At 43.6% G+C, this 24,157-nt stretch overlaps 1 protein-coding gene across 5 annotated transcripts in view; it reads left to right on the top strand.

Annotated features, from left to right (window-relative positions):
* Positions 1-24,157, top strand: part of FAT3 (FAT atypical cadherin 3) — a 588,664-nt gene that overhangs the window by 478,157 nt on the left and 86,350 nt on the right. For all 5 annotated transcript variants that reach the window (XM_040426352.1, XM_040426353.1, XM_040426354.1 and 2 more), the window contains 3 exons: positions 199-474; positions 1,251-1,461; positions 12,956-17,029. In XM_040426352.1, the coding sequence (XP_040282286.1) occupies positions 199-474; positions 1,251-1,461; positions 12,956-17,029 (4,561 nt within the window). The remainder of the gene's footprint in view (positions 1-198; positions 475-1,250; positions 1,462-12,955; positions 17,030-24,157) is intronic.

Below are 24,157 nucleotides of genomic sequence, written 5' to 3'. Positions count from 1 at the left end.
TAAATGTACTTATGGATTGGGGTAAAAAAAAATAGTGATTGCCCGCCCCATCCTCTCTCTTCATGGTAGCGGGTCAGCTGGATGGGCCTCCTATATGGTTCTCCTTTGGCAGTAATGCCATCCGCTGTTTCCATCGCACGGTAGTACTTTCTTTCCGTCATCATCTCATGTTCTCATGTTTGTCTCTTCCTCTTCAAGGTTCTTATTCGAGTCCTTGACAACAATGACAATGGTCCAGAGTTCTCCCAGGCAAGCTACGATGCGGTCATCTCAGAAGACATCCTCCCAGACACTGAAATTTTACAAATAAAAGCCACGGACAAGGATGAAAACCACAAGCTGAGCTACATCATCCACAGCAGCATCGACCCAAATAGTATGAGAAAGTTCCGTATTGATCCTAGTACTGGCACGCTGTATACAGCGGAGAGGCTGGACCACGAGACCCAGGCCCATCACATCCTTACTGTAATGGTAAGAATGATTAAAATGAAATATTAGTTTTGCTTAGCATTGAGTATTGCTATCTGGAAACCACCAGCAAGCAGGCTATTTGACCTGTACTTGATCTGTGTCGATACCAATGCCAAATCAATTTACTATCACATCCGAGAATTCAGTTGTTAATGTGTAGGTACTCTCCGCAACTTCTCCATCGCTCATCCTTACCCGCATAGGAACTTTAAAAAGAAGATCCACCTTTTAATACCGTGTTCAGGTCCAAAGTTCTGTGCTGATTAATTTCTTACTATATCATTATTGCAACCGGTCTTCAATTTTTGGGATACTGATTGCAAAATCTGAATAGTAATAAATATAAAAGATACATACCAGCAGTCACCACTAGAGGGAGCTCAGGAGCTTGCTGCATACTGTGCTAATTTTGAGTGCAATGTATAAAAGTCTGAAGTAAGCTCTCAAGCTCCCTCTAGTGGTGGCTGCAGGCAGCTACATTTTTGGCATTTAACTCAGTGTCTATGCAGAATATTTCGAGCTCTCTGTTAGAAAACATAGCACCAACTGGATTATTTAGATGGTAAAAATTCACTGTGATATGTAAAAATATTTGTTCCAAATGTGATATTTCCATTTCAATAGGAAGTCAGTAGCACCAGGTCAGCGCACATCTGCTCATAGTTTGGCTCGCTCCTCTGTGCTCGGAGGTTGCTGTGACTTCAGCTGACTGGGCGCTCGTGGACAGGGCGCCGCTTCTGAATAATTCACAATCCTTTCCCCATTCTTTCCATTAGGTCAAAGATCAGGAATTCCCGTACAGACGAAACCTGGCTCGAGTTACAGTCACTGTAGAAGACGCTAATGACCACAGCCCCTACTTCACCAGCCCATTGTATGAAGCTTCTGTCTTTGAATCTGCCGCCGTCGGCTCAGCCGTCATACAAGTCACTGCCTTAGACCGGGACAAAGGAGAAAATGCCGAACTGATATACTCCATAGAAACAGGTAGGTACTATGTAAAGGAATGAGCAGTTTGCCTACTCTGAAGTCCGGAAATGTTGACCCTACCTGATTTTACCAGTAGTCACCCTGTTTATAGCCTCACTTGCCCCATGATCTAGTGATGTATCACCCAATTGCCAGAAAGGACGCAGAAAAAAAAGAGTCTTATCTATTGCATTAAGCTGTGCACTGTACGCAGCCTCTTGGTCAATTCCACTGGGTTTATGGTGTCAGGACCCAGTGCAGCCGCATCTGGAACCGAGACCGGGACGGGTAAGTATATAGCCTAATCTGGAGTTTGAATTAAAGGCTGTGAATACCTTCAGGGGTACTTTTGGGCTAAAAATCATATTTTCAATTGGTTTTTATTAAACATTTCCAGCAGTTTGTGTTATAAAGGGTTAACTTTTAGCCTAGCAATGAGCATCTTATGGTCACTTTCACTTTGACAGCTTTGTATCGTCCTTATCTGAACTCCCGACAGCTCACAAACACTTAGTGAAGCCATATTCTTATCAGTTTGATAAGAACTTAGCTCTTATGAGTGTGTATGAGCTGTCAGGAGATCAGAGATAAGGCTTCACATGAGCCGTTTGCAGAGTGCCCTGACACAACACGTTGTAAACACACTTGGCCTGCTGATAGAGAATCTCAACCGTGTATAGAGAAAGGGGTAGAACATTTTTAATGAAGACCAATTGAAAAAAAAGATTTTTAGCTATGGGGACGGGCAATGTCATTCGCGATTGCTCCTTCCCATACTGTGGAGGAGATCGCTGCATGTAATGGCACATAGCCTTCATGCTGCCTGAGGCAAAAATTGAAGCGGCTCCCCCCTCCCCCATGCCAAATTCTTGACCTAACCCCTTCCCTCCAGCCAGAGGTGTAACTTGACCAGCATGCACTTTCTATAATACCTGTGTCTTCCTATGTGGCCCAAGGGTCTCTGGGCCCCCTCAGACTCCTGGGCCCGGTAGCGACTGCTACCTCTGCACCCCGTATAGTTACGGCCCTGCCGCCATGCAAAATGGATACTCAGTCCTGTGTAATACTCCAGCGGTGACTGCAGCGGGTGTCAGGTTCGCTCAGGTGTACTCTCTATATAAACCGACATGACGGTGCACATGGTCCTCTCCTCAGAGACATCTGCAGGAGAGGAAATGCTTTGCGGCGGGCCGTCTGTGTGTGCGGCGCTGCGCTGTACATGACATTTGATGCCTCTGTATGGTTTGCTCATTAGACAGATTGTTTTAGCAGTTCGTAGCCCGGATCCGAAGCCAAGCATGTAATTGTGTATTTGTTTGCAGGGAGCGCGCCTGGAGGCTGTATTACTGTACATGACTAATACATCATACACCGTCAGCTGGGAATTACTAGCACCCGCTTCTCTGGGAGGACGGTATTAAAATGTCCACAGCCTATAACACTGATTTACTAACTTCCTATCGCTTAAATAACACCGACACATTCCATGGTGATGTACGCAGAGGGTGAGGAGCTCTGACAGCCTTTCCTGTGTCTGCTGGGCTAATGGTCTAATCTCTCTTGACGAAGTTCACATAACCGCGGAAGGTTTCCCACAGATCACAGCTGATGCTGGGGTCTCAGTAGGTGGGCACTTATTGACAGTAAGTATGGTGCTGCTAATAAAGCCGAATGGGCTGTCATTGTGGAGGCCTGGTCTGTGCTGCTGTGCTGGCTTTACGTAGAGAATTCTTTGATTTCAATGGCAGCTCCATATATCCTTATGGAGATGGAGAGCGCCTTAATTGGCATGAGAAGACTTATAGGCCATACATGCTCCTCTGGAATTCTGGGAAGGGAAACAAATGAGCTGTTAACAAGCTCTGCCTCTAATGCCACTAGATGTAAGGTAGATATCCTATAAGTCAATGTTCAACCCTTTAAACAGGCCTTCAGACATGACTCGCATATTAAATAAGCCAGCATCTCATCTGCAAACAGCTGTTTTGGGGTGATTTCCCCTCATCAGTGCAGAGTAGAGATAACTAAGTCCTAAGTCAGGATTTGGGGGAGTGCCGTCTCTCCTTATGGAAAGCGCCTTAATCGGCATAAGGAGACTTAAAGGCCATACATGCTCCTCTGGAATTCTGGGTAGAAGGGATACTGGCTTATTTAAAATCTGAGTCATGTCTCAAGGCCTATTTAAAGGGTTGAACATTGACTTATAGGACAGCTGCCTTACATCTGGTGGCATCAGAGGCAGAGCTTGTTAACAGCTCATTTGCATCCCTTTCTTTAATGGCAAATGAGTAATGCTTTATTTCTCCTGTGATGGTGCTGCAGGGTAACTGAACATCCTATCCGTCTATCAATCAATCAATCAATCAATAAAGCTTTATTGGCAGGTCTAAAATCATACATTAGTATTGCCAAAACATGTGGTAAATAGGGGGTTCAGAAATGGGGACACACCCAGTGTCGGTGTATCGGAGTCCATGGCATATCAGGCTCCTCTCAGTCTGTGGCAGGCACTGATATATTGTGTTGCTATGTCCACAGAGTTCTCTTCCTCTCCCAGCAAGATGGGCACCTTTTCTTCCTCCATGGATCTGAAGTCTGGGAGGAGATCAGAGTCTCCTAAAGTGGATGTCCCTCACTGCTGAGTATTTGGGACAGTATATCAGGAAGTGGGCCTCATCCTCCACCGCCTCCAGGTGGCACTGCTGGCACAGCCTGCTTTCTCTAGGCATGTAGCTCTGTCGATGCCGTCCGGATTAAACGGCCAGGCTGTGGGCGCTCAGTCTGTAGCGGCTCAGGATTTTCCGGTCTCTGGGGTTCCCTAGTTTCTCCAGATATGGTGCCAGTTTGTAGTCTCTCTGCAGGCTCTGGTACACCGTCAGCTTCTGGGATGCTCTCACCTCCTTCCTCCTTTCACTGACGTATTCCTCTTGTCTCTTGTTTACTGTGTTCCTGATCCCGGCTTTTGTGAGGTGGTGTGGGGTGATTATCTGGTCGGGCTGGGTTTCAGTAAGTTGATTTTGCTGCTTTGCCTTGCCTGGGATACCTTGGTGTAGCAAGGCTTTATGGTGATGGGAGCCTCTACTACTACCAGGTAGATGGCCCCAAAATATTAGCTCCCTCTTCTGGATTGTAAAGTGTAGAGGGAATCTGCCCAGCTCCTCTCGACAGGCACTGATAGAGGTGCTCCGATGGACCTGGAGGAGATGCTTACAGAATTCCAGCTGGAATATTTCTGTTGGGCTGGAATCCCACCTTGATCAGTCGGGGGACGTGTGAGGGCCCCAGACTTCACTGCCATACAGGAGGATTGGTACAATGATGGAGTCAAATATTTTAAGCCCGACTTTCACGGGTGCTTTAAGGTGGTACAGTCGTCTTCTGATGTTGTAGAAGGTCTTTCATGCTTTGTCTTTCAGCTTCTCAATGGCTGATTTGAAGCTCCCAGTTTGGTCAATTATCAGGCCCAGGTACGTGTACCTGTTGGTGGCTGTAAGAGGGCAGTTGTGTAGCATAATGGTAGGGGGCCTGGCTGACCTTGTTTTCCTTCTCTGGAACACCACAGTGTTGGTCTTTTTTGAATTGATGGGATTAGATTGATTGACTAGCTGGTCTTGGAGACCTTTCTCAGTTGGTGATAGTAGGAGAAGGTCCTCCGCATACAGGAGAAATTTCACCTCAGTGTCATGGAGGATGAGACCTGGTGTTGGGGAGGACTCCAGAGCCGCTGCCAGCTCATTGATGTAAATGTTAAAGAGAGTTGGACTGAGGCTGCAGCCCTGTCTGACTCCTCGGCTCTGCTGGAAGTAAGCCGTTTTTTTCCCATTTACCTTCACGCTGCATTGGTTCTCGGTGTAGGAGCTTTTGATGACGTCTTTCCTCCTATTCCGCTCTACAATAGCTTCAGAAGCAATCCTGGGTGCCACACCGAGTCAAAGGCCTTTTTGAAGTCCACGAAACAAGTGTATATCTTTCCCTGCTTTGTGTTGTGGACATGGCTCTTGATGAGGTGGTGCAGGGTGTAGACGTGGTCTGTGGTGCGGCGGTTTGGCATGAACCCTGCTTGGCTTTTACTGAGTGCATTGTGCTTTGTGAGAAAGCAGAGTATTCTCTAGTTCAGAATACTGTTAAATAGTTTCCCCAGATTGCTGCTGACACACATCCCTCAGTAGTTGGCCGGGTCATACCTGTCCCTGCTCTTGTGTATTGGTGTTATGACACCTTGGTTCCAGGCTTGGGGGAAGTAGCCAGCGCTTAGCACAATGTTGTACAGTTTTGCTATGGCTTCCTGTATTGCTGGTGGGCTGTATTTAATCATTTCGGGTGGGATGCCATCTGTGCTGCTGGCTTTCTTACCTCTTATGGTTGATATTCTCTCTGATATCTCCTGCAGTGTTATGGGTGAGTCTAGCGGGTTTTGGAAATCTATAAGTATCTCTTCCATGCTCTTCAGTTTTGACCTCATTTGTTCTTGGCCTGGGTTACGTTTTTCTTTTGGGATGTCTCTAGAGGTTTCTGAAATACTGGAGCCAGATGTTGCCGTTCTGAATATGGAGGTTGTTTTTCTTCTCATTTGTGCCTATGTGGTTCCATAGTTCCCAGAAGGAGTTATCCTGGAGGGCATCTTGAAGCTGTCTAAGTTTGGTTGAGGTATATTCTTGCTTTTTCCTTCTGAGGAGGGTTTTGTATTGCCTCTGCGTTGTGTCGTAGACTTCCCGCAGGTTGATGTTGTTGGGATCTCTAAGCTTTTTATTTGAGGCCGATCTTAAGGTCTTCCGAACAGCTCTGCACTCCTCATCAAACCAAGTGTTGGGGTTATCTTTTTTTTGCTTCAGGTCGCTATACTTTTTCAGGTCAGCCATTTCTGCTATGGTGTAAAATATATTATTAAGATCTCTTACAGCTTGATTGACTCCTTCTGGGTTTATCTCAAACACCTTGTTGTTGAAGTAGTAGAGCATCCCTTGGATTTCTGGTTTATTGTGCACCTCTTTATATTCCTGAGCCGATGTCTTGGACCACTTATAAGCTGGAGGTACTGTGAAGAGCACGGTGTGCTGAGGTATTTGTCCTGGTGGTTTGTTTGTGGACCTAATATTTAGGCATGTTTGATTGTGATCAGACAAGTGTGACTGTGGGCTGACTATGAAGTTCCCAATGTTTGCGGGGTCCATGTCTGTGATGGCGTAGTCCACTACGCTGCTACCTACATGGGAGTTTAATGTAGTCCTTTCTAGAGAGTCTCCCTTTGGTGCGACTGTTGAGGATGTGGAGTCCTAGGCTTCGGCAAAGATTCAACTATTTTTTGCCACTTTTATTTACCGTGCTGTCGTAACTGTTCCTCTCTGTATGTACTGAGCTGTCGCTGTTGGTCTGTGCTCCATATATATATAGATGTTTCCATCTGTGGTCAGGTAGTCTCTTTCCCTGCCTGTTCTGGCATTGAGGTCTCCCATGATAAGGACTTTGCCCAGGGTTTGATGGTGGGCGGCTTCCCTTTGCAGGATCTTAAAGCATTCTGGGTTGTAGTAAGGGGATTCAGGTGGTGGTATGTAGGCCGCACAGAGGTAGATGTCGGACTGGGAGGTGAGGATGGAGCGGTCTATTCTGATCCAGATGTGGCTGTTTCCCCATTTCACTGCTCATGGAGCTCCACTCTATCTATCTCCTATCTATCTATCTATCTATCTATCTATCTATCTATCTATCTATCTATCTATCTATCTATCTATTTTTATCTATTTGTATAAATGTTATATACAGAGATATATTGTTAATGTGATAGATAGATAGATAGATAGATAGATAGATAGATAGATAGATAGATAGATATAAAAAATTAAATAAAAGGAAGAATGACCAGCAAAAATGTAATTAAACAGAGGTGCTGGCCCCAGGGAGGCTGATTCAAGGCCCCAACATTTGCAAAGTACATTAGGCAGCACTCTCCAACAGATAAAGTAAAAAGAATATCCATATGGCAACCACATGTAGATGAATAAAAGATCTGTCTTGCTTTACTTTTTGGAGAGCGCTGCCTTAGTATTTTCTGTATTGAAATGTTTCTCTTTTCCCTGCAGACATCTGAACACGTGTCATCTCCTTCATAGTGAACTTTTAGACGTGTAATTAGCTGAGATCTTTGTGTCTGCAAATGTCTGCTCTTCACAGTTTCCATTTCACACATTAGTAAAATCAATGACATTTTATAAATGTCACAGATAATGCCACGGCGTGGCAGCGTCTGTGGTCGGAGGGGGTCAGTGTCCGAGTGATATGAAGACGAGTCACAGATAAATTCCACCATAACTGAGCCTCCTGGTAGTGCTGTTTATGATACATGTGTGAAGTTCATGGAGAATTCTGAAGCTACACGTAGTAACTACAAGCAGGTCTTCATCTACCGCCTTCCAGTGAGGAATTGTATTTTATACCGTTCTACATGGTGCTCAAAGTGGTGTTATGAGGTCTCGATTTTGATGACCTACCCTCTGGATAGGTCATCCATATCAGATCAGTGGACCGACATCCCCTTGATAAGCTGTTTGTAGCAACTCCCACCGCCAGAACAGAATAAAGTCAAGGACCACCCCGCCATCCACTGTGTCGTGGCCGTGCTTGGGTACTGCAGTTCCGTTTCCATTGACCTATCATTTCTCGTAGGCCGAGCAGGAAGAAATTTCCGCCCATTTTTAGTCCTGGACAGCCCGAATTGTTTAGGGATTATCATTGAAAATTTGTGACCGGAAATTTGGAACCGGTGGGAACTATGGACATGACATATGCTGCACTCAATGTCTGATAGTTCAGCTCAGTCGAAGTGAATGTGGCTGAACTGCAATGCCAAATGCAACCTGTAGACCAGTGGGGCGCTGTTTTTGGATGACAACAGCCATGTTTTTTTTTAATCCTTGCAACTTCTTTAACATGGAAGACTGGCATCATTGTGACATTGAATTTCTAGCTTACATCCCGGCTACCGATTCCAACCTGGCAATATCATCTCTAGATGCACTCTTGATGCACATTGTTATACCTACTGCAGGCCCAAAGGGGCGGAGCATGACAAAAGGATTAAAAGAAGAGAAGATGCCTTTGTCATGATCTGCCCTCCCATGCCTTGCACATCATTCTCAGTTTCGCTGGAATTTTCCTTTAATTAAAGAGGTTGTGCCATAAAGTACTTTTTAATCTAAAGTTTATTTTCATGAAGTACCCTAGTTCTCGTTCCTCCTTTTATTTACGTCATTTGCACTTTTCTCTTATCCCCCATGCTTGATTCCCACTTCCTGGTTTGTCAGGTGACGGCTGTCCTGTCATAAGTTAGGGCGGTGAGATCTGCTGACATCAGCAGGACATGTGACACTAAGGGTCCATTTACACGTTCCCAAATTCTGTTCCGCATTTTGCGTAACCGAATTGCGGACCCATTCATTTCTATGGGGCCACACTGTGTTCTGTCCAGATCCGCATTTCCGAATCCGCACTTCCGGGTCCGCAATTCTGTTCCCGAAAAAAATATGTATTCTAGTCCGCAATTGCGGACAACATTAGGCATTTTCTATTATAGTGCCGGCGATGTGCGGTACGCAAAATGCAGAACGCACATTGCCGGTGTCCGTGTTTTGCGGATCCGCAAAACACATACGGATGTGTGAATGGACCCTAACAGACGCAACTTGTGCTAATGTCTATCATTTGTCACAGCAAAATCCATCATTATGTCTATCTATCTATTTGTCTATTATCTATCTTTCTACCTATCCATAACTGACATGGAACTGACGCTGCACGTATAGGAGTGGTTATTGAAGGGAAGGAAAAGAAGCGCTGTGAGCATGTGCGTCCTGTATTACAAGGCTCCAATACAGGACGTAATCAACAGCAACTAAAAATCTAAACTGATTTGCCACAGGGAGCAATGGTTGGCTAATAAATTTAGAATAAGGCAGATTTGATAAATAGCGGTATTTGGGGGAAGTGACATCACAGCCATATCTGTTGAGTGGACACATTTATATTAGTGGCACAATCCCTTTTAAAGTAGCATTCCCACAAAAATGTTTATTCTCTGACCTGTAAGGGCAGGTCCACATCAACGTTATGACTTCCGTTATTGCTTTATAAGATGGAATTCAAAACGGAAACCTTTAGAGGCTTTCCGTTTTGATCCGTCATAATAGAGGTCTATGGGCATGCATAACAGATCTGTCCGGTTTCCGTCCTGCATAACGGAAGCCAGAGGGTTCCGTTATGCATGCCCATAGACCTCTATTATGACGGATCAAAACGGAATGCCTCTAAAGGTTTCCGTTTTGAATTCATAACGGAATTTATAACGTTGATGTGAACCCACTGTACGAAAGGTACATAATGTAATCTGTAGTGAAGGTAATCGTCTTTGAGAGTTATGACCTCCCTTCTGATCCTCAGCTGTGCCATGTGATCAGCACTCTGATCTCAAAATGACACAGGACGGGAAGTTACCGTATTTTTTCAATTTCTAAGACGCACCCAATGATAAGACGCACCCCAGATTTTAGAGGAGGAACATTGGAAAAAAATATTTTTCATCAGATCTTATATCAGATCAGATCCCCATAAATATCACAACGTCACATCAGACCCCCATATCAACCCTCCATGTCAAAACCCCATAATAGAAGCGCTCACTAGTATTGGCTTTATAAGGCACATAAAGTATAAGTGCGTCTTATAAAGGGAAAAATACGGTAGTTACTTCTCTATTCATTCTTATGAGTCTGACATTGAGGCTCCCATAGGAATACATATAGAAACTGACTTCCTGTCCATACAAAAGATGCTGTGTTATTTGGGAAGTCAGATCCTTGGTCACATGACACAGCTGAGGATCAGAAGGGAGGTTATAACTCACCACAGTTTCCATCATGCACTTTTCTAAGTCAGAGAATACATTTTTTTTGCGGAAGTGCTACTTTAACTCCTTACATCAATTGAATATTTATTTAGGTGCCTAGAGATACGTCTGGGTGAGGAAGATACAGCATCAATGCCATGAGTAGGCATTTGGGTGAACAGTAAGCTGTTAGTGTGCGAGCAGGCCTTCTGCACAGTATGGCCAGTCCATCGTAGGATACACCACAAATTCCATCATGCATTGCTCTCTTGCCATAAATCCTTCGGATTTTGGCCATTTTGAAGATTTAAGCAAAAGTATGAGATAAAAATAGCAGAACGTGAAGCTTGTGTGGTGATTTGATAGCCCTGTGTACTGCCATCCTAGTCCCCGGGGCCCGATATTTATGCCCCATGTTATTCTAAATTCTGCTAATTTATGTCCCTACTTGGTCTGTGTTTGGCAGCTGCTCCGTGGATTTGTTACGCTCTGAGGGAAGATGTACTTCATCTCGGCCCTTTCAAAGACGTATAGAAAGACATTTTGCTCCAGGACACTGCTTTTCTTTTTTTTTTTCTGAAGTGCTTCTCCGTTCACAATACTTTTATATCGTCAATAGACTTGAAAGTCTGATGGTTCACCGGCATCTACGGTGAAATATGCTCCCACAAAGATACTTCATATGCTGTACTGACACGCCGTACACTTTTTTCAGATTGCAAAATTGCTTTATAGAATCATATGTTTTTTGCGAAACCTGAACATTCTTCACCACAAATCCACGGGCTTAAACCAAAAAAAGTAATTGCATAGAGCAAGCAGTTTGGTATAATCCCTTTAAAGACACAGTCCAGACACAGCTGATACACTGCATTATGTCTAATGCAGGCCTGAGGAGGCGGAGCATGACACAGGTATCGTCTCTTTGGTGTTTGGTCGATCTGTGTGTCATACATCTCCTCTCTTGAGCCCTGGGCTAGGTGTCACTCAGTGCATCAGTTATTGTGTAGAGTGTTCCTTTAAGACACTTGACGACAAATTGTGACCAAAGAACAGGCACAGAAGAAGAAAAAATAGGCCGTCTCAAGAGGGTGAAGACTGCTTTAAATTTCAGAATATACTTTTATTCTTATGCCGTTAGAGGGGTGGGCCCAGCCTCTCCTTTCCATTGAGTGACAGGGCCAGGCATCCTTACTGTCCTCCTGCCTGGCCTGCCTGAAATCTCGTGCATGTGCCATAGAGAGTTCAGTCAGCACAAATGCTGTAAATCTCATTTACCTGTTCCCGGCAATGAGATCCAAACTGTGTGTTCACCTATTAAGCTCTCATTGGCACAGGTGCTAGATTTCAGGGCATGGCAGAAGGACAGTAAGGATGTCTGGCCCTGTCACTCAATGGAAGGGAAAGGCTGGGCCCACCCCTCTAACTACTTAAGAATAAAAAGGGATACATTATTTTAAAGGCCACATAGGGTTAAGAATAAAAATTAAACCACACTCGAGCCCTCACCGATCCCCCATCATAGCCATTCCAGCTACTGTCCACTTTGGGGTAGGAAAATTGGTTAGGGCTAGGTCAAAAAACATTACATATCAAAATGTTTCTCACTTGATACAGGATAGGGGTGGAAATGGGTTTACAGGGAAATATATTTTTTTAAAGGGTTATGTAGGCTGCAAAATAAAAATTAAACCTTGCTCAACCTCACTGATCCCTCACTGCAGACATTCCAACACTCCTTCGATCTTCACGACTCTCCACCTGAAATGTCAGGAAAGACACAGCCCAATGATCAGCTGAGTGGACCTTTCCTGGCCTGTCAAGCCAGAATCAGAAAGTGGAGAGCAGGGGGAACTGGAGGAGCATCAGAGCAACTGTGGTGGGTGATCGGTGAGGGTGACTATGGTTTACTTTTGATTATTTTTTTTATATGGTTTATTTTTTATTTTAGTGGCCCTTTTAAAAATAAATAAAAATAAAGGAATCTTCCCAGAAACCTCCATTAATATGAATGTCAGGTGACATCACGCTAAGCATGGTGGCTCACTGGTTAGCACTAGGGTCTTGGGTTCAAGTCCAGCCAAGGCATTTGCATAGAATTTTTATGTTCTCCCATGCATGGGTTTCCACAGTCACAACATAACTGGTTTCCTGTGACATTAGGTCTAGAATTAAAATCTGAGGACAAGAGCTGGTGACAATCTCTGTGCAGCTCTGCTGAAAATATAAGCAGTGATACAGATTCTTCAAAGAAACAAATATAGTAAAAAAAGTTTAAAAAAATCTGAAAAATCAGACAGGAAGGCTTTCTGTAAAGTTGCATGTCCTCTTGTATTGTTAAGGTGAAGTGAAACATACATGTCCATACTCTGTAATTGCAAATCATAAAGCTCTCGGCCTGTCTCAGAGTAAATTGTCAGTAGTGACCTGATCCTTCACACTTCACTAGGCACATCATCTAATACTGGTGACACACAGTAGCCTACAATTCATCTGTCTACAGAGTAACCTTGCGTTGTAAGGCCATCATGAGCAATTCCAAATTGACGTGTGTAACTACTGCAGTAATGTGCTATGTAATTTTTTTTACTATTTTCGCTACTTGTCTTACATTTTTTTTTTTTTTTTTTTTTTTAGGCAACACTGGGAACATGTTCAAAATTGAACCAGTTCTGGGCATCATCACTGTGTCAAAGGAACCAGACTTATCCACAATGGGTCAGTTCGTACTATCCGTCAAAGTCACTGATCGAGGAAGTCCATCGCTCTCCGCTGCGGCAATTGTTAGAATTTCCTTATCCATGTCAGATAATTCAAATCCCAAATTCACCCAGACAGAATATCAGGCTGAAGTTCACGAGAACGTAGAAGTGGGCACGCTGGTTGTACAGGTGTCTGCAATAAGTCAATCCACATTGGTTTTTGAAATCAAAGTTGGTAATGCAGAAGGAGCCTTTTCTATCAACCCATACTCTGGAGTCATCACAACTCAGAAGTTACTTGATTATGAACGAATATCTTCCTACCAGCTCATTATCCAAGCAACAAATATGGCAGGCATGGCTTCCAACACCACTATCAACATCCACGTTCTGGACCAAAATGACAACCCACCAGTCTTTCTCAGTTCTCAGTATGTGGGTACTATCAGTGAAGCAGCCCCTATAAACAGCATTGTTAGGAGCTCAGATAAAAACCCATTAGTGATAAGAGCAACTGATGCAGATAGCAACCAGAATGCTTTGCTTGTTTACCAGATTGTTGAGTCAACGGCCAAAAAGTATTTCACAGTGGATTCCAGCACTGGTGCCATCCGAACCATAGCTTACCTGGACCATGAAACCATAGCTTTCTTTCATTTCCATGTGCATGTTAGGGATAGCGGAAGTCCACAACTTACTGCCGAAAGTCCAGTTGAAGTTTCAATCGAAGTAAGTGATGTCAATGATAACCCTCCAGTATTCACCGAAGCTGTTTTTGAAACAACTTTACTCCTACCAACCTATGTTGGTGTAGAGGTCCTGCAAGTTAGCGCTCGAGATCCAGATTTAGCAATACCTCCAGAGTTAAGTTATTCGTTAACAGAAGGAAACCTCAACCATTTCATAATTGATTCCAGCACTGGGGTCATCACAGTAAAAAACAGCAGTTTGTCTAAAGATCATTATATGCTCATGGTCAAAGTATCAGATGGGAAATTTTATAGTACTGCTATTGTTACCATACTTGTAAAGGAAGCCATGGATAGTGGTCTTTACTTCACCCAAGATTTTTATTCTGCTTCTATACCAGAAAACACCACCAATATCACAAAGATAGCTGTTGTGAATGCTGTAGGCCACCGCTTGAATGAGCCACTAAAATATACCATATTAAACCCAGGAAATAAGTTCAAAATTAAGTCTACCTCTGGAGTTATTCAGACCACAGGAATTTCTTTCGACCGAGAAGAAGAAGAAATCTATGAATTAGTGGTAGAAGCAAGTAGAGAACTAGACAACCTCCGTGTGGCTCGAGTGGTCGTTAAGGTCAACATTGAAGATATCAATGACAATGCTCCAGTCTTCGTAGGTCTTCCATACTACGCTGCTGTTCAGGTTGATGCTGAGCCGGGGACTTTGATCTATAAAGTGACAGCCATAGATAAAGACAAGGGTAAAAATGGTGAGCTATCATTTTTCTTGGAAGATGATTACAGCCATTTTGAAATTGACAAACAGAATGGGAGTGTTACCTTGAAAAATTCCTTTGACTCCGATCTCTCTAACATAGAGTACATATTAATTATCATTGCCAAAGACCGCGGTGATCCTTTATTGTCAGCTTCGGTTGAGCTGCCAGTCACCATTGTCAACAAAGCCATGCCAGTATTTGACAAAGCCTTTTATGCAGCTTCCGTAAATGAAGATGTTGAGATGCACACACCAATTTTGAGTATTAATGCTACAAGCCCAGAAGGCCAAGGCATCATTTACACCATTGTTGATGGAGATCCATATAACCAGTTTAACATTGATTTTGACACTGGTGTTTTGAGTGTGGTCAGCCAACTGGACTTTGAAACAAACCCTTCCTTTAAGTTGACTGTACGTGCAAGTGATTCACTCACGAGTGCGAGGGCTGAGGTCATTGTAGATATCAGTATTAATGACGTCAATGACAATCCACCAATTTTTCAATTTCCATCATACAATGCCACTTTATCGGAAAGTTCTCTCATTGGGACACCAGTCCTACAAGTGGTTGCCACAGATGCCGACTCCGATAATAACAAAGTCGTAAGGTATCAAATTGTTCAGGACATATTTAACAACACTGATTCTTTCCACATAGACAGTACCAGTGGTTTGATACTCACAGCTCGTCTGTTGGACCATGAGGTTTCCCAGCAAAGTGTCCTGAGAATTAGGGCAACAGATAACGGATTTCCATCCCTAAGTAGTGAGATCCTAGTTACCATTTACATAACAGATTTAAATGACAATCCTCCAGTTTTCAATCAGTTGATCTATGAGTCATATGTGAGTGAGCTTGCTCCTAGAGGACACTTTGTGACCTGTGTCCAAGCTTCTGATGCAGACAGTACAGACGTTGATAGGTTAGAGTACAGCATTTTGTCTGGAAACGATCGTATGAACTTTTTCATGGATAGCAAGAGTGGTGTCATAACCCTTTCTAACCATCGTAAGCAACGAATGGAGCCGATGCATAGTTTAAATATCTCAGTGTCTGATGGGCTGTTCACCAGTACAGCACAGGTCCACGTGAAGATTCTTGGGGCAAATCTTTTTAGCCCTGTTTTTGCACAAAGTGTCTATGTGACTGAAGTTAGAGAAAATGCCCCCATTGGCACTAAGGTAATCTATGTCAAGGCAACAGATGGAGATTCAGGCTTGTATGGACATGTCACCTACACGATCATAAATGACTTAGCCAAAAATCGATTCTTTATTGACACATTAGGACAGATTGTTACTACAGAAAAGCTAGATCGAGAGAATCCACTGGAGCGGGACATTCATATATTTCTTAGAGCTCTGGACGGCGGTGGTCGAGCAGCTTTTTGTACTATCCAAGTATTAGTGGTGGATGAAAATGACAATGCACCACAATTTAAAGCTACAGAATACAGGGCAAGTGTCAAAGCTGATGTTGAGAAAGGTCACCTTGTCACTCAGGTGCAAGCCTTTGACGAAGATGATGGTGCCAACTCTCGAATCACCTACTCGCTATACAGTGAGGCTTCTGTTTCAGTAGCAGATCTTCTGGAAATTGACCCGGATAATGGTTGGATGGTTACAAAGGGCAACTTTAACCAGCTAAAAAATACAGTTCTTTCCTTTTTTGTTAAGGCATTGGATGGGGGAATTCCTATGAAACACTCTCTTATTCCTGTATACATTCATGTTGTACCCTCAGAAACTGTCCTGCCTACTTTTGCCCAACCTCAATATACATTCGCTGTCCCAGAAGACACTTTGATCGGAACTATAATAGACTCATTCAACATAAAACCTGTTCAAGAGGCTTTATTCAGCATAGTCAACGGTGAATATCCTGAAAATAACAAGGATAACCTTTTTATCATCGATAAGGACACCGGAATGTTAAAATTGGACAAAAAAGTTGACCATGAATCTATACCTGTGTTTCATTTCAAAGTTGCTGCCTCTGTACCTTTGGATAAAGTCGATGTCTTAATTACTGTTGACGTAGAGATCAAGATCTTAGATTTGAATGACAACAAGCCATTATTTGACTCCACACACTACGATGCTGTAATCATGGAGGGTATGTCAATAGGAACCAGCGTTATCCAAGTGAAAGCTGCCGATGCCGACTGGGGCGCGAATGGACAAGTTACTTACAGTCTTATTTCGGAAAGGCCAGAAGACAGAATCTTAGAAACATTCACTATTGATTCAAATACTGGTTGGATAAGTACACTCAAAGAACTGGACCACGAGAGGAACCCCACTTATAGATTTACCGTTGTAGCAGCTGACCTTGGAGAAACATTGTCTCTTTCTACTTCTGCCGTCGTCTCCGTGACTGTCACAGACATCAATGACAATGGGCCCATCTTTGAACAAGGAACCTATAAAGGATTTGTGAAAGAAAGTGATGCCCCTGGGGAGGTGGTTGGAATACTTAGCACTTGGGATGAAGACACATCTGAAATAAACCGTCAAGTGAGCTACCATATTACAGGTAAGTCACTCGTCTACATTGGCCTTTGGGGGCATGACAAGCAGCTACGGGGCTCAGTAGCTAAGCATTTAATAGAGACCTGTTCCCTCATGAGATCTTCCAGTAATGTGTTCATGACTTGAAAGGCTTATAGTTATATTGAGCTCCAATGAATCCCAATTGTACTTTGACCATTCTACCCTCTGCTATCATCCACACTGATCACTAACTGCACCTATTCTTATTGATGATGGCTCCCCTTAGCTGCTAGGCCCCATATCTGATGCTTTGCCTTCTACATTAGTAGCTACTCACATGACCATTGGAGTTATCGAGTGATATCATGGCTATATTATGCCCTTGTTTGGAAAGTTGGCTGGAGAAGAAAAATGATCTTCCCATGGTCCCCCAGCATTAATATAACTAAACCAAAAAAGTATAAACTTGTGGAGAACCTCAACACTATACCGTATATATATATATATATATATATATATATATATATATATATATATATAATAGAGAAAGCAGGACTGCACTCCGAATTGTGATGAAAATCAAAGCAGTTTTATTCACCCATATTATGGCAAATCTTGCGACGTTTCAGCTCATACGAGCCTTTCTCAAGCATAGAGACAGTGAAAATGAACACATATAAAGTGTTACAAAAAGTGTCACACCCATAAGGGTGTGGTTACAATCAACTTAAATTGCAGACATATGATACAAATATAAAGTGCATGTTTATCAAAGTGACTGGTGTCATACGTTCTATAATACCAGGATGCAATCCCTTTTATACAGAACAAAGCATATACAAAACTTTTGTTCCAATTAGAATAATATAATAGTGACAACATACTGAATGAGGATCCCAGAAGTGAAACCCGGAAAGCCATGGAGCCCACATATACCATCACGTTCCCTGGGCGTCTTAGTCTCCTCAGTGCGCATGACCAGGATGACGACATCGTGTGAATCACAATATAAGAATAGTGCGCATGCGCTCTGTAAAGTAACAACTAGCGACGCCATCTTTCTTTAGGGAGGATTGCCCTATATCTCCGTTCACATTCATCACATAGATAATAACTAGACCGAGTATTTACTCAAAATAGTGACTGTAGAACGGAATACATAGAGAGTGTGTAGCGGACCGCAGTAGGGATCTCCTACAAATACCAGCGTCAGGACCGGGATCCCTACCTCTCGGAAGGGACACCGGACCATGGGGCCGTGTATGCCGGAGGGGGACATCTCCATGAACTCCGCCGACAACCGTAACCCACTTGCTGGAAATATAGAAATATACACACAATATTTCTGCATGTTGTCAATTTTATTAGAATTCAAATTTCAGCATTCAGTCTTACCAGCATCTGTAGGCTCTGAAGAACTTGGCAACCAGTATGGTAATGTGAACTGAAATATTGTTTTTGGGCTTGAAAATTTCATTTCATTTCTAAATTGCTAACTTTTTCTTCCAGTAACCATTTGAAACTATGAGAAAAAAATAGATTTTACTGAGAACCTCCATTGCTTGTTGATGAACTACTAACAAATGTGCCAAGGGAAACAGATGAGAAAATCCAAATTTATTATAGTCTGTGCTATAGGAAGCTATGAGTAGGACAAGAATTCTTAGCCAAATGTAACAATTGTATATCACCTGATAGGCCACACCCTCTAAGTGTGGAGCTCCTCCTCTTTTTAAAGTAAGAGACAAAACTGTAACAAGTAATGTCAATAGAATGATGGAAAAAAAGGTAACCAGGCAATTCATTAAAGGTGTCATCTCACTTCAGAAAGCGGCATTTATCATGTAGAGAAAGTTAATACAAGGCACTTACTAATGTATTGTGATTCTCCATATTGCTTCCTTTGCTGTCTGGATTCATTTTTCCATCACATTATACACTGTTTGTTTCTTATGACCACCCTGCAATCCATTAGTGGTGGCCATGCTTGCACACTATATATAGCCATTGAGATATTCACTTTTCTTATTTCTTTGACCTGCTCACTGAGATGGCCGCACATGCTCAGTTTCATTCTTTAACTGCCTCCTGAGCTGTGATAGGCAGAGCATGGACACGCCCCCTGAGCTGTAGCAGAAAAGACACGCCCCCTGAGCTCTGATAGGGAGAGCATGGACACACCCCCTGAGCTGTAGCAGAAAAGACACTCCCCCCAAGCTGTGATAGGGAGAGCATGGACACGCCCCCTGAGCTGTAGCAGAAAAGACACACCCCCTGAGCTGTGATAGGGAGAGCATGGACACGCCCCCTGAGCTGTAGCAGAAAAGACACGCCCCCTGAGCTCTGATAGGGAGAGCATGGACACACCCCCTGAGCTGTAGCAGAAAAGACACTCCCCTTGAGCTGTCAGCTTGATATAAATCTAGCAGAGCAATGAATGGGGAGATCTCTGGATCCATGTGAGGTACAGGGCTGGTTCTAGCTTTGTTAGAAAGAGGTTGTCATGTACTGTATGATTTCTGAAGTTTTTTACATTAGTCATGGGATAACCCATCTAAGTAAATTTTGTTTTTATTTGTAATGCTCTTCAGTTACTTTTGTAATGGGATAACTGCAAGTTTGGACTGCCACTCGGACTCTGTGAACACTCTCCTGGAAAGCCCAGATGCGTTTCTATAAAAAATTGCACCCTGATCCAAATCATTGTAGGCGATATAGCTTTTTTTGTACATTAGACTGTCATACTGTACGTTAAACACGAAGCAAAGCAGCAGAACGTACTGTATACCCTACAGACACTGAGCCAGCAGGGGTTGCAGGGAGATGGGAAAATCAGTACCAAATAGAAAATAGTTGCTTGCACCCAATAAATGTTGCGAGACCTGAGGCTCTTGTGATAACGCGAGTTGGAAGAAATAATACTTTGCCACCCTTTTTTACCTCTCACATGACTACTTTACATTCTGGAGCAGCGCTGACAGTATAATGATGGATAATGAATCTATGCCACATAAACTTTGTCCTTCCCGCGGCATAATCATCGAGAAGCTCCTAATTCTTTCTGTTAATGAACTTAATTAATAATAACTGTAATTCTCCCTTGTACAAAAAGCACCTTTATTGTTTTATTTTTTTTGTTGTTTTCGCTGTTGCTCACTTAGTGCGTGGAATATCAGATTGTTATGATTATTATATTTTTTTTTATTATTTTAACCCCTTAGTGACCAGCTTGTTTTGGGCCTTCCTGACCAAGCGTTTTTTCTTCCCTTTTTCATCGTCGCGTTCTGAGAGCTATAATTTATTTATTTTTCCGTCTGTAAAGCTGTATGAGGGTGTGGTTTTTTTTTTTGCGGGACAAGTTGTAGTTTTTAATGGCGTCATTTCGGGGTACAGATAACTTTCTGATTAACATTTATTAACTCTTTCTGGGAGGGAGATGGGAAAAACAGCAATACTGCCACTGAGTTTTTACGTTATAAATTTTACGGCGTTCATTTTTCGGTATAAATAACATAATATCTTTATTCTCTGGGTCAGTACGATTACAGCGATACAAAATACATATTGTTTTCTTTCTGTTTCACTACTTTTGTTCAATTAAACCCTTTTTTTTAAAAGGAATTAAATCTTTTTGCATCGCTTCCCAAGACCCATAACTTTTTTATTTTCCTTTCTATGGAGTTGTGTGAGGGCTTAATTTTCACAAGACGACTTGTAGTTTTCATTGGTATCATTTTGGAGCAAATTATGTGTTTTGATCGCTTGTTATTAAGTTTTTCAGTGGTATTTATATATTTTTTTAAGGCGTTCACTGTAGGGAATAATTTACATGATATTTATGTAGTGCGGGCCATTGCAGACGCCGCCATACCAAACATATGGGGGAGATTTTAGTTTTTTTTCAATTTTTTCATTGAAAAGCGTATTTTCAATGGAAAAAAGCATATTTTTATTTCTACCGGATTTTTTTTTTTTTTTATAATTTTTTAACAACTAAATAGTCACACAAGGGGACTATAACAGACAACATTCTAAATCCCTACAGTGCATTGCATTTTAATGTGAATGCTTTACTAACATTGACCAGCAGGATGTGCCAGACAGGCACAGCCTGCTGGAAACTACTCAAGGCTGGCTTGAGGCCTGTAGGAGACCCCATCCAGCCTTCACACACATCAGCACCCCGCAATTGCATTTGCGGGGTGACGATGGGAGACAAAGGCTCCCTCTGTCAGCGCTTTACATGCAGAGAGCGCCATTGCCCGTGGCATGTATAGCGTTAAACAGCTCAGATCGGGCTGTTAGAGCAGGAGCGCAGCTCTCATGTTAGAGCCAGGCCCCCGCTCTTCGCCGGCGGCCAAACCTAAAGCCCCTTAGTGACTGCCGTAAAAAGGCGTATTGTTGGTCACTAAGTGGTTAAAGAGTCATCAATTCCATGGCGCAGTACATCTGGACGAGGTTACACAAATGTAAAAATATAATAAACAAACTATTAACAGACTGGTACAGAGGGCGAACCCTGCCCGCAAGAGCTTACAATCTATCCTATAGGACAAGTATGTCAAACTCATGGCCCTCCAGCTATTGCAAAACTACAACTCCCAGCATTCCCTGATAGCTGTAGGCTGTCTAAGCATGATGGAAGTTGTAGTTTTGCAACAACTTGAGGGCCATGAGTTTTAAATATGTGATGTAAGGGATCACATCAAAAATGACATGGAAGAAAGATACCGCTTCATATGCTGAACACAGTATTATCTCTGTCTCCGTTGCTGCAGTTCATGTATAGCACAGAAGACATCTGCACATTCTATGTAAATAGACTAATTCATTATATTAAAGGGGTTGTCCCACAAAAAATATTCTATGTGGATCTGAATACTTTTGTAAGTGCATGCAATTCAAAATGTAGTATATTGTGAGTTATTCAATGAAATCAATCTGTATAGCGCCACCTGCTGTTTGTTAATTTCCTTACTCTCTGTCCGCGCATTTTCAGTTTTATCTTTCAACTGCCACCAATCCTAGCTTCTGTGAGAAACTGTGATAGTTACAGGGAGAGAGATGGAGAAAAAAGAACCCTCCCCCCGAGCTGTGATAGGAAGAGAGCTGCAGCAGAAAGGACAACCCCCTGAGCTGTGACAGGGAGAGAGCTGTGGCAGAAAGGACACACTCCCCTGAGCTGCGACAGGGAGAGAGCTGCAGCAGAAAGGTCAACCCCCTGAGCTGTGACAGGGAGAGAGCTGCAGCAGAAAGGACAACCCTCTGAGCTGTTACAGGGAGAGAGCTGCAGCAGAAAGGTCAACCCCCTGAGCTGTGACAGGGAGAGAGCTGCAGCAGAAAGGACAACCCCCTGAGCTGTGACAGGGAGAGAGCTGCAGCATAAAGGACAGCCCCCTGAGCTGTGACAGGGAGAGAGCTGCAGCAGAAAGGACAACTCCCTGAGCTGTGACAGGGAGAGAGCTGCAGCAGAAAGGACAACCCCCTGAGCTGTTACAGGGAGAGAGCTGCAGCAGAAAGGACAGCCCCCTGAACTGTGACAGGGAGAGAGCTGCCGCAGAAAGGACAGCCCCCTGAACTGTGACAGGGAGAGAGCTGCAGCAGAAAGGACAACCCCCTGAACTGTGACAGGGAGAGAGCTGCCGCAGAAAGGACAGCCCCCTGAACTGTGACAGGGAGAGAGCTGCCGCAGAAAGGACAGCCCCCTGAACTGTGACAGGGAGAGAGCTGCCGCAGAAAGGACAGCCCCCTGAACTGTGACAGGGAGAGAGCTGCAGCAGAAAGGTCAACCCCCTGAGCTGTGACAGGGAGAGAACTGCAGCAGAAAGGACAACCCCCTGAGCTGTGACAGGGAGAGAGCTGCAGCAGAAAGGTCAACCCCCTGAGCTGTGACAGGGAGAGAGCAGCAGCAGAAAGGTCAACCCCCTGAGCTGTGACAGGGAGAGAGCTGCAGCAGAAAGGACAACCCCCTGAGCTGTTACAGGGAGAGAGCTGTGGCAGAAAGGACACACTCCCCTGAGCTGTGACAGGGAGAGAGCTGCAGCAGAAAGGACAACCCCCTGAGCTGTTACAGGGAGAGAGCTGTGGCAGAAAGGACACACTCCCCTGAGCTGTGACAGGGAGAGAGCTGCAGCAGAAAGGACAACCCCCTGAACTGTGACAGGGAGAGAGGTGCAGCAGAAAGGACACAGCCCCTGAGCTGTGACAGGGAGAGAGCAGCAGCAGAAAGGACAACCCCCTGAGCTGTGATAGGGAGAGAGCTGTGGCAGAAAGGACACAAACCCTGAGCTGTGAGCTGCCAGCTTGATATAAATCTAGCAGACCAATGAATGGGGAGATCTCTGGATCCATGTGAGGTGCAGGGCTGGTTCTAGCTTTGTTAGAAAGAGATTGTCATGTACTGTATTATCTCTGCCTCTGATTCCACAGTATATAGTATACATACAGTATATAGCCTGCATCTATATTCTGATTAACTACACTTGAGTATAATCTCAAAAGGTACTTTTAGGAGAATACTAGATATTCACCAAGCGTGCCCTTGGTTTCAATGTCTACCGCTCATGTACAGCATGCAGCGCAGGTAATGGATATGTAATTATGCAAAGTTGGCCACTTTATTATATTAGAATATAGAAAATCTTAGGCATAGGGCGCCTTTCCCAGGGCCTTTTAAGAGGAAAAAGTACTTGTTTTTGTGACGCCAATTGCAGTGAAGCAACAAGGGCACAGGGCCCCTTTTTAGTGATGTAGTAGTGGTACCCAGGTGTAGGAATGCCAGAGTGGTGTAGGGTGGCCTAAAGGTCCCTAAATGTTGATGCACTAGTCACAGTGCTCCTATCTGGATATGCTGGACCCCAGGCGTTGGCTCCGAAGCAATGAAAAGGGGGATTGTTGATGAAGGGGATAGAGAAATAAATTGAGTCCAGACCTTGTGATGAAGTTGATAACAGCTTTTCTCTCAATAAACGTCTCTACAACCGGTTTACAGACTTTAGCTTGGTTCCCAGCAGGCGTTAGCATTAACTCTGGCAGGCAAACAAACTCAACTCTGCTACATCTATTGCTCTCTGGCTCTGCTGTACTGACAAGCTTTCTGTATAACTTTGCTTCTTACTTTATGCTGCAACTTTTCTCTGTAGTCTGACTCTAGATCAGTACCAGGGATTTT

This window comes from Bufo bufo, chromosome 3, assembly GCF_905171765.1.
Source record: "Bufo bufo chromosome 3, aBufBuf1.1, whole genome shotgun sequence".
Classification (NCBI taxonomy): Eukaryota; Metazoa; Chordata; class Amphibia; order Anura; family Bufonidae; genus Bufo; species Bufo bufo.
Note: the sequence above shows the minus strand (reverse complement) of the source record. Positions and strands in the feature narration are given on the sequence as shown.